We start from the raw sequence: 11135 nt of genomic DNA on the forward strand, positions 1-11135 counted from the left end.
ATTGCTTGCATATTTGAAATATAATCCGGACTTGGACTCATTTTTTAACATGGGGAAACTACTTTTGTTTTACATGTTCAAAATAAATTTATTTTGAAACATTCAAAAAGTGTTTAACTGTTAAAGTTGACGTGCAATTTAGAATGTTGTTGAAACAATTAATAATTAATATACATATATAATTTGCTTGCCCAATAGCATTTAAAACGTTAAAAATAAAGAGATTTTGCCAATTACTTTGCTTTTTTTTTTAACTGCTTGACACTTGGAACATTTAACTGCATGTGGCTTCCCTCTAGTGGCTTACCCTAAACAAAAAAAACCTAAAAATTATTTAAACAAAAATCTTCAACAGTGGACACCCTTCCTTTTTTTTTCTTCACACCAACTACAAAACAGACATCAATTCATCTGGTTTATTTGCAAAATGTACACAAAAAAAAAACTTTAGACAAAAGAGACTCAGAGATCTCCAATGCTTGAAATGACCCATGTGATTTCCTTGTGTGGTAAATATTGAACTGCATCCACCTTCACTGCACGCTCAGTTGTGTGGGATTGTGTATTCAATCATTCAAATCCAAATGCAAGCCTTAATAAGGCACTCATTGAAAATTAGAAAAAAAGGTCAACTGTAATGTCACTTTTTGCAAAACATACAAGATTGGTTTGCTTTTTCTCCATGTTCATGATGGTATATAATTGGAATATCATATTTGATCACTGACTGGGAAAAAACTGTGGTATTACTAAACTAAAAGTGAGATAAAACACCTTCCATGTTCTACTGATGTTATTCAACTTGCTGCGCATGATCTGTTTGGAGTTGGATAGCGAATTAATTGTCCTGAAAACTGGCCTTTCTCTTCTCCACAAACGCAGTCATGCCCTCCTTGCGATCATCCTAAAAAAAAACAAAAGCACAAATGTATTGTAATGTAATTTGAAGTCAAGTCTCCAAACATGACAGTGGACCACGTTACCGTAGCAAACGTTGCGTGGAACAAGCGCTTTTCCAAACGATTTCCCTCAGCCAAAGTCAGCTCGAAGGCTGAAAGCGCACAAGGAGGAAAAAAAACGACAAATTTCAACCTGATTTGATTACAATGCGTGATACGGGTTTCACTGAATGTGGCCTGACCTGCATTAACTGCCTCTTTGGCCATGGCCGACACCAGTTTGGAATTGGCAGCTATTTTCTCGCCACATTTCACCGCTTCGGACACCAGCTGATCCACGGGGCAAACTTTACTCACCAGACCTGCAAACGGCAACAGGAAAAAATAAACAAAAAAACATTTCAATTAGTGGCAATAGACACAAGTAAATAGCCTGGAAATAACCATATGTTAGTATTGAAGTAGTAAACAGTTCTCGTACCTGACTGCTTAGCTTCCTGGGCATTAATTTTATCTCCTGTCAGCACCATCTCCATGGCCAGTGACTTGCCAACCGCACGGGTCAGACGTTGGGTGCCGCCCGCCCCTGCACGGAGACAAGACGTATCATAAATGTGGTTCCAATAAATTCTCAGGTTCTACACAGTCATACCAGGGATGGTCCCCAGCAGAATCTCTGGCTGGCCAAACTGCGCCTTCTCTCCAGCGTAGATGATGTCACACATCATTGCCAACTCGCAGCCTCCTCCCAACTGCAACCAGGAACAAAATTCAGCTGAGACCCCAGACCTCTCTCACATGTGTTACCTTCATCCTCCAAGAATAAGGATCGAGCATGTCTCGCATATTAGACAATGGATGTTGCAAAACAGAGATACTCACAGCAAATCCATTGACAGCAGCGATCACAGGCTTCTTCACAGTAGACACTCTGTTCCAGTGAGCCAGAAAGTTCCCACCGTAACACTCCTGGAAAGTTCGATTCTGCATTTCTTTTATGTCCGCTCCAGCTAAACAAGACAGAAAAAAAAGAGCCGTGTTGACTCTTGAATTTGGCACCAATATTCTTAATATTTATTCCCCTTACCTGCAAACGCTCTGTCGCTGCCTGTGATGACAATGGCGCCCACGTCTCCGTCGTCCTCGAAGGCATCCAAGGCCTGACCCACCTCCTTCATCAAACCGTCGCATAGTGCATTGAGAGCTTTAGGTCTATTCAACTGGATAAAACCCACATTCTTCTTCTCTCCTCGCTTCTCTACCATAATGTACTCGTAGTGGACACCTGCAGGGACGGCAAACACAGATTAACTAATCGACACACTATTCTGTCGTGAGAGCTCATTTGCTGTGCTATGGGTAATTATCAAATTTCACTAAGTTTGTTCCAAATGTTTTCATTTATAAATTATCTAAGACAGCAAAATGTAGAACAGGTCAGGGGTCAACCTGTGTTTCCATCTATTGCGATTCATACTATAGAATACTTTCGTGTTAAACATTTCCAAATTTCATAATGAACATTGTCAGTGGACCACACTTTATATCTTTAAAGTGCACAAAAATAGAATAACAAATAAATAACAGTAATAATATTGCTTTGCAATGTCGATTTGGAATTTATGACATATGTCTTCATACTTCATAGCTCAATGCAACGAAGACAAGTTTGCAGAGCTTGTGACGCAACTGTGCTTGACATTGAAAAATGAAAAGCACGCGTGTCTTTTAAAACACTCACCCGAACTGAAAAAGCGGGCGGCTGCCGAGAGCAAAGCGGGTGCTGCGCGGTTCGGTTTGAGCAAAGCGGCAGCATTTCTGCAGACAAACGCCATGACTACAGGAGAGGACTGTTTGCCTGTCAACTTGTACAAAAGCTGCACAGTGCTTCCTGTACGTCTCTTCTTCGTTGCCTAATAGAGGTTCCGATTCAAATGTAGTTTAGCGTTACCGCCGTCTAGCGTACATGAATAGTATTACTGTTATTAGCGACACTGCAACCAAGATACTAATTATCATAATAGTTAGTCAGTTCACTGACTATACTACAGTCACTTAGACATATGATTATAGTGTATATTGAGATAAATGCGGATCTGACACATCCAATATGACGGACGCGCGTGACGTATCGCAGCGACGGAACACGTTCACTGCAGGATCTTCTCTATGTTCGTGGTACAACAGCGATAGTGATGCTTGGAGCGCGCTTGCTCGTTCACGCGCCGCCATCCTCGTGAACGCGCACCAGCATCCTCCGTGACCATCTTCACAACCTTTCTTCTTCTTGAAGATATATAAGGATCAAGGTACGCACCAACCGTAAGGATGCTCTGCTTATTATGGGATCGTAACAGCTTAATTATTGATTTAATCAATTACAAGAAGGCTACAATGAGCTAGTAGGCTAATTTGCACGGTGGGATGAAGATTGAGTATAAAATGGTTCCGTATAAAATAATGGCGTGCAATTTGTGCATATTGATTGCCATTGGTGTCTTATTGTCAATCATGTGTAGTAATTTCAAGCATCTATTTGTGGTTTGACACGACCCCTGGCATATTTATTATTTATGCATCATGTTTATTTGAGAGGAAAAAGCTACATAAAACGTATGCAATGTCAACAATGCATCAGCTCTCTCAGTGTCAACATACTTGACATCAGTGCAGTCACAAATTTTTTATTACTAGAACGCAAAATAAAATTGATTTTCCATATCTAAACTACTGTCATTTCCAAAATGATGGATGTTACATGTGAGGCAATGGCCAGAAAAGCAGTCATAAGGCAATAATGAGAATCATAGCGTTTACCAAGCATCCAATCATATTTCAGTCATGTTGTCATAGCATCTCAAGTGGTATATAAATGATTTTTATGTCTGCCGAACTTTTATTAATTTGTTTTTGCTTTGTGATCACGCGCAAATTATCTAAAATCACTTTGCATACTGGTCCTCAAGAACTCCACCGATTATAAAGCCATAGATAATCTGAGTGAATTTGTCATTTCAGAATTGTGTACGAAACTGGTAGCAGTTCATTAAAAAAATTTTTAGTGACGTTAAAGAAAAATGTTCTTCTATGGTTGCATAGATGAACCAGGTGCTCACAACCTGCTGGATATTCCTCCTGCTCTCCGCCTTCCTGTGCGAGCCTGCACTGTGCAAAGGAGGCCGCGGGGGGTCCCGTGGCTCATCCAGAGGATCTGCACGTAGCTCCACGGCGGGCTCGTATCGCGGTGCGGGCGGCTATGGCGGCCCGCGCTCTCGCTTCAGAGCGGCAGGCCGGACGTCCCCGGTACGGGTGGCCGCCGCTGCGGCCGCAGGGGCTGCGGTGGCCCTTACGGCAGATAAATGGTACGCGTCTGCTTACCGCCGCAGCAACGTTGACTCCAACGAGGAGCTGGATTATTATAACAGGACCAGTTACTTTGATGCTCAGATGTCTGGCTCCAACGCGGGAGCATCCTTCTGCCAAATGTTTTCCGTCACCATGGCAACGCTGTCCTCCAAATATATACTGTTGTGGGACTCCATGTGGTAATGAGCTTTTATGGAGAAATGTGCTGGACCTGACAAATGCAGGACAGGCCGGAAGCAACAGGAAAACTGGTGGGAAGACATAGTCATGACCACAAAGCAAACACTGCACTGTTCACTTCAACTTAAAATGTAAAAACTTATGTGCACCAGCTTGAGTGTTGTGGACCAAATGAGCCACGAGAGACCAAGTATGGGGACTACACAAAGCCAAAATGCTATTAAAATATGCACTTCCTTAGGCTAATAGCATAATTTCATTTATGAACACTTTTAGAAAACATTCTTATTGACATGGTGACACTAAAGTTAAAAATTACAATTACGGAATATGGGAGAGGCGTCCAAGATCTTTTATTATGAAGCCCAGGGAAATCATTTATGTCCATCACTCACAAAGATTCCACACTTGAAGTCATCTGAGCGACTGTTTACGTGACTCGGCAGGTGCTGCTGTTATCAATTGAGTTCAAATTTCAGTCTTTGAGCTGAGATCGTGACAATTACGATCCATTTTCCTGATAGAAGACGAGAGGCTTTGCGTTTTGTGGACCACCACTTGTGGGACAGTTACTATTTGAGGAAATCCAGTATATTTGTGAGTCATGTGTAACCATATGGTGCTGCTTAAACAGGTTGTGATATATCCCCAATGCTTCTTGTTTACCTTATAGCACTTGTGCAATGTACAGAATACCTTTCTTATCCGTCTCAATGCAAATAAACACAAGTGTAAACCAACTCAAAAAGACATCTTTTTTATTGTAAAATCAAGACACATTCCAATCAGATCTTGAAGGATTTTACTTACAAATGTTCAAATATACAGGTGCATCCATTAAAATGTGTCCTTCTCGTCCAGAATCACTTGGCCCAGCTCTCCTTTTCTAAAAGCTCGGATGAAATCGTACGCCGCTGCCGTATAGTTGGGTACGATGATGTTAATGTTGCCTAAAGAAAAGCAAACATTGTTGTCATATCCTAATATGTTAATGACACACGTCTGCATACAGTTTAGCATAGCACAAACAAGCAAATGAAAACAAGATTAGATTTCTGTATTTTTTGGGGGGGTATTCTCAAATTATCCAGAAATGCATTTAAAAAAAATTCTGGATGCAAATTTTGGCTTGTATTTTGCAAGCAGTATTCTCTCTCTCACCCATTCCAGTGAGTGCTTTGACGCGCTGAGTCTTCTTAAGCTTCACAGCTATGTGCTTGAGGACATGTTGGATGTTGTCGTTAGGCTCTTCCAGGTTGTATTTATCAACGTAACTGTGCAAAAAAGCAAAGCAATGGACCAACAGAGACTTAAAATAGCAACGCAGATGGCGTAATATCGGCTCACATCGAAAACTACTACCTGAAATTTTTAAGCCGGTTCAGAGAATAGAGCAAGTAGTCAGCAATGACATCCTCACCCACTAAATGGTCCAGGATAGTTCCTGGAGCGAGACAACAGAAGCACAGTTCAATTGAAGCCTCGATTTAGCACATTTTCATTGTTCTGAACAACTGGATCATTTCTGTTGGTATCACTAAATTAGCATGTATGCTCACCACATAACGCTAGCTTCATGCCTGTCTCCACACTTTCTATTTTGGGGGGCAAGACTCCTGGTGTGTCCAACAGGTACATTATGGGGCGTTCACAAACCTGAGAACAATACCACTAAATAGCATGAAAAAAATACAATAAAAAAAATATACATAAATATATACACCACTGACCTGAATCCTAGTGAGGACGGCTCGAGTCACACCAGGCTCTCCACCAACTCGAGACGCGCGGCCTGAACGACACATTTCAAGCGTGTAACTCAGAAATAAAAAAATAAAAAAGCGTAGCGTACTTACACGTACCTTTTTTCAAATGAGTCCTTCTTAGGGAGTTGATGAGTGATGATTTTCCCACGTTGGGCACTCCAATTACCATTAGGCAATAATTATGATTCTTAACAAATGTACACATTTACATGTGATTATCAAAATTAGGTACTACAGTATCAAGGCAGCATGATGTCTTTTGCTGTTTTACTCCGCGTGTACCTCTTCTCTGTTAAAACGTTGTGAGTTTGTTAACATTTCCAGCACTGTTGGCACCACCTGAAACAAAATCGACATTAGTGAAGGCTGGTAATCAAATTTATTGGCCGTTAAGCGACGACGACGCATGCCTTGGCGACGTTGTCGTCTCTTTGTTTTAGACAGTCAGTGAACAGAACATTTTTCACGCCACTTCTACCAAGTTCCTTCAGGATCCTCTGCATGGAAAAAGAGATCTATTTAAATGAAATCATACGAGGGCATCTGGATTTGAAAAGTTGATAGATTGATTGAACATTTCTTTCACTATAATGACATTAACGTAGTTTTTTAGATAACACATAGGACTAGAATCCAGTCCTGCTGGCTGTGTGTGTTCTTTAAAACAATATTAACTAAACACAGCACGAATGTGGTAAGCACCTGCTTTTTTGACAGGTCAGCCAGGTCCATCTTGTTAAGAACAAGCAGATGTGGTTTGACATCCATCGTCTCCTGAAACACAGGGTTTCTTCCAGAGAAGGGGATGTGCTTCATGTTAAAGATGTTTTATTATTGCATGACAAACACACATCTTCAGATCCATCAGTAAGGATATTCTAGCATCGTGTATTTCTATGATGCAATCCACACCCTTCAGACTGGCTCTCATCTGCTTCAGCCCTGCCCACAAAAACAAACAGTTCACTCCAAACCCGGTTCAGCCCTAACCACAAAAACAAACAGTTCACTCCAAACCCGTATTTCAGGAATAATGCATTAATTTGTCATTTCATAGCAATTACAGTACTTGCAGTCACCTTTAGCCATATGTCCAGGGAACCAGTGAGCCACTTCCCGTCCTCCAAAATCGAAAGTGCTTCGAAACTTGGCAACATCGCAAAGTGACCTGTACAATTTCATGGCCGTGATAAATATAGATGAGACTTTTAACAGTCACATCGGAACCTAAATCAGTATTTCTCCGACTCACGACTTTGAAAAACTACGGTATGGACATCCTGCACGCCACTATTTACACGCCGACTAAAAACTGTAAACTTGCAAAAGGTTCCGCTTTTCATCAACAAACCGAGTCGCGTGTGTAGTACTGCGTAGAATAATAATAACCGGTACTGGTAGCACAGATAAAATATGACAACAAATTACATGGACAAAAACCCTTACAACAAATGAGAACATTAATTTTTTATTGGATTATATTAAAATTATTGGAGTAGTTTGAAATATTACTGCACAATATAGAAACAGGACTTTAAATAACATTTTAATAGCTTCTAGTAGATGTACGTAAGGCAAAACAATGTTATAACAAGTCACAATGCAACCACTTCATTGTGCATCATTCCGTTTAGAGCTTTGACTTGGTTGGCTGTGCAGAATGAGCGGAGGAGTAGTGAGCAAGGAGTCTGTCGGCTTCCCTCCAGCCAGTGAGAAGAGCTCCATGGACGGTGGAGAAGTAGCAGGGATGAGTTGCCTCTCCAGCAAACAACACCTGCAGTGGCTGGAAAGGACACACCAGACAGTTTATGATTTGTGAGTTTGGTATCGTTACTTTGTTTAAAATGTCAGTACTTGTGAGAGCGATCGCTTGGATGGCAGAGGCTCCATCAAGTTCTCCAAGTCCTGCAATGAGCAGCCCCTTGAGGTGTAACTGTATGATCCGCATGTCCAGGGGTCGTGAAACCATTGAGACCTCAAGACCCTCCGCGGAGTGATTATGGGATTACCTATGTACGTGTGCACAGAATTAATTGGGCTTGTTCAGTAAAACAATAAAAGACTGTAACTCATTCACCTGTAAACCTGCGGACGAGTTGTGTGACGGCATGCAGAACCTCCTGCTCAGACAAAGTCTCCATATAATTTGACTCATGCCCAGCAATCCAGCCACACAAAACATGGCCGAACCTGAAAGTTTAAAGACTTATTATTATTTTTATTATTTTTTTAATTCCACCAAACATACACAATACGCAACATACACTAAATTGAGGATTTTCTGCAACAGTTGAAGATATGAATCATAAATTAATTATGGGACTGATTGAGCTGCTGACCTTTCAGTGGGTTTTAATACAGTGAAGCCAAACAATTTCTTTATCCAGGATCCTGGAACATCCTGCACCTGATCCACCATGCCATCCTGACCAATGTGACAACAAATAATTGATTAGGTTTTAGGTTGTAAAGCTTAATTATTAAATATGAAGAGAAGGTACAAGATAAGTATTCGGTCACAGTGCATAATCGTAATTCTGCCTTGACAAAGAGGGTAAAGTTTGGATTTGGCACAAAGCTGAAGAGGGAACAATACTCCTGCTTCATTTGTGAACTCACCTCATCTTCCCACACCAAGTAGATGACCTCGCAGTCATCATCCCACCAGGGTGAATCAAATTCCACAAATATTTTATTGTTGGTGCCAAAACCTAATCTCTGGATTGAGTGAATTTTGTGCAGAGGAAGAGGAGGATGGAACAGTGACGTATAGTGCTTCTTTAAATAGCCTGACCAAACAGAAGCAACAACAATTAGATTCAGGAGGACCAACTGAATGAAGTCCCGATAGTAATACCTAAAGGAACTGTGACGATCACATGATCAGCAGCCACCATCTTCCCATCAACGCACTCGACATTCACATGTGCGTCGCTTTTGTCGGAGTTGTTCCAGTGGATGCGACGAACGGGTGTGTTGTAGCTCACTACACCAGCAGGCAACTCTGACATCAGCTTTTTTACTAGACCTTCATAACCTCTGAAATAAGACAGAATTCAACACAAAATATGAGACAAATGGATTTTTTTTCTTTTCACACCAAGTTGTTATCTATACTGTAAATGCGATAAAGAGTTATTGAGGTGTTGAATATGCACAGCCAGTGTGTTTTATATGTTGGACTACGAACCTCGGGAAGGTGCAGTCTAGTCCGAGTGTTGTTTTATAGAGGCCATTAGCACCCAAGCCTAGGTCATCCAAGGTGTGAGTTCCAGAAACGCAACACTCCACCTTCATCATGGTGCTCAACATACACCGCTGCAAAGATCCTGCTTTGTCTGCTTTCCACTTCTCCGCTGATCTTTGTAGCACCTAAACCCAAACAAGACAATGTTACTGTCAAGTTCTGGTAGAACATGGATATGATGATCATACCTCTGCACGTATGAATTGGCCCACGCTAGGCCAAGGTTCGCCTCCCTTCTCCTGAAATTCTGTACACTCATCCAGAAGTTCTTTGAACATCTCCACAGAGGGGTACACATCTTCAGGGCTCAACTTACGCCCTTTTAGTTAGGAGGAACAGCACGAGTTTACCACCTTATTTGGTCGAAAAAGACGAGAGGTTTTCTCAAGAGTCACCTGAGCTGGTGAAGACATTGGGGATCCAGGGAGGATGTCCGCCGATATCCATTGCCTGATTCTCCGGGGTGAGAGCATCTGGACTCAGCAGGCCGTATTCCCGAGCCAAACAAAATACCGGGTTCTCTTCGGATGGCCCATGGATCCAGTTGGCCCCCAACTCTACTATGTTATCACCTACACACAAAAGTCACAACAATAACAGTACTGGGGTTATTGTGAACTTCAATTTATATATGCGTGTGAATGGTTGTTTGTCCACATTTTCCCTACGTTTGTTTAACAAATTAATGAATGCTGTGTTTTACCACTTATTTTGAATATTTCCGGCTACGCATGATTATCATATGGTAATGAACACACAGCGGTTTTGCATATTGTTTTCAATCGATTTTAAATATTACTGTCTTCTGTGTGATTCGGGCTTTATTAGTGCGACGTATACGAGGTTGGTAGCGTACAAACCCGAGTTACGTCGCCATCGTCGGAAATGAACTATGTCGTAAACCGAGGAGTCATTGCAAGTGATAACGTAAAGTTACACGAAAGAAACTGTCAGTGGGTCAAAGTGGGTTCTCTGTTGCACTCACCAAATTTGCCAGTTTTGATTCTCCCCCCGCTTCTTCCAGTCGCTTCGAGTATACGCACATGATTAAATCCTGATTTCACGAGTCTCTGTGCCGTTGCGATCCCCGATATTCCGCATCCGATGATGACAATCCGAGCGTTGGCACCCGTCGACATCGTGACCTGAAAGGGTCAGTTTGACAGGTTAACGGGAAAAAAAACATCGTTAAGATCACGATTTGCTTCTGAGTGCGAGGTGACTTCTGGTGGGGCGTTTCAAAATAAAGTTCTTCTCTTCGATTTAAAGGGTTAGGGATGGTTGCATATTTCTATCTACTCAAACGCAGTTTTTAGATAATTGGAAGTCTAATATTTAATTAGTTTTACCAATATTTTGTTTTTGTCTTCATTTTATTTAATAAAAAATATCAAACTGCTCATCTAACTAAAACTAATAAAAAAGCAGGATGAAAAAAAATTGCATTTAACAGCACAGTTTTTATTATTATTATTTATTATTATTATTACCTTTCTTGTTCTTGTTTCTTTCTTTCTTTTTACATTCTACTTTACAGGACCCTGTCAGCATCTATTGGATGTCTGGTCTATGTATAGACCTAATTTAGACGTCTAAAATTGGTCTCGGTATAGACCTAAAATAGACGTCTAAATTAAAAACATCCATCCATCCATTTTCTGAACCGCTTAGTCCCCA

The 11135-nt window shown here is 41.2% G+C and overlaps 4 protein-coding genes across 4 annotated transcripts; 1 reads left to right on the top strand and 3 right to left on the bottom strand.

Moving 5' to 3' along the window:
• Positions 1-402: 402 nt before the first annotated feature.
• On the bottom strand, positions 403-2812 carry echs1 (enoyl CoA hydratase, short chain, 1, mitochondrial). The gene is made up of 8 exons (XM_049735738.1): positions 2641-2812; positions 1987-2184; positions 1782-1909; positions 1552-1651; positions 1381-1485; positions 1142-1261; positions 984-1051; positions 403-904 (listed from the first exon to the last, which is right to left on the bottom strand). Exons 1-8 carry the CDS (start codon positions 2732-2734, stop codon positions 839-841), a joined length of 879 nt encoding a protein of 292 aa, XP_049591695.1. The 5' UTR covers positions 2735-2812; the 3' UTR covers positions 403-838.
• Positions 2813-3976: 1164 nt separating this feature from the next.
• Positions 3977-5185, top strand: LOC125978404 (shadow of prion protein). Its single transcript, XM_049735746.1, is given in 2 exon segments — positions 3977-3996; positions 3998-5185. Coding segments are annotated over 2 exon segments (471 nt in total). The 3' UTR covers positions 4449-5185.
• Position 5186: 1 nt separating this feature from the next.
• mtg1 (mitochondrial ribosome-associated GTPase 1) lies at positions 5187-7524 on the bottom strand. The gene is made up of 11 exons (XM_049735736.1): positions 7291-7524; positions 7087-7153; positions 6914-7016; positions 6622-6708; positions 6494-6550; positions 6308-6398; positions 6176-6237; positions 6005-6101; positions 5808-5889; positions 5607-5719; positions 5187-5395 (listed from the first exon to the last, which is right to left on the bottom strand). The coding sequence occupies exons 1-11, from the start codon at positions 7391-7393 to the stop codon at positions 5283-5285; spliced, it is 975 nt and encodes a 324-aa protein (XP_049591693.1). The 5' UTR covers positions 7394-7524; the 3' UTR covers positions 5187-5282.
• A 220-nt stretch (positions 7525-7744) lies between these two features.
• paox (polyamine oxidase) lies at positions 7745-10679 on the bottom strand. Its single transcript, XM_049735735.2, has 10 exons — positions 10444-10679; positions 9854-10030; positions 9647-9777; positions 9402-9583; positions 9069-9250; positions 8831-9000; positions 8551-8636; positions 8289-8401; positions 8066-8220; positions 7745-7994 (listed from the first exon to the last, which is right to left on the bottom strand). Exons 1-10 carry the CDS (start codon positions 10595-10597, stop codon positions 7842-7844), a joined length of 1503 nt encoding a protein of 500 aa, XP_049591692.1. The 5' UTR covers positions 10598-10679; the 3' UTR covers positions 7745-7841.
• Between the last annotated feature and the right edge of the window lie 456 nt (positions 10680-11135).

Source organism: Syngnathus scovelli, chromosome 12, assembly GCF_024217435.2.
Source record: "Syngnathus scovelli strain Florida chromosome 12, RoL_Ssco_1.2, whole genome shotgun sequence".
Taxonomy (NCBI): domain Eukaryota; kingdom Metazoa; phylum Chordata; class Actinopteri; order Syngnathiformes; family Syngnathidae; genus Syngnathus; species Syngnathus scovelli.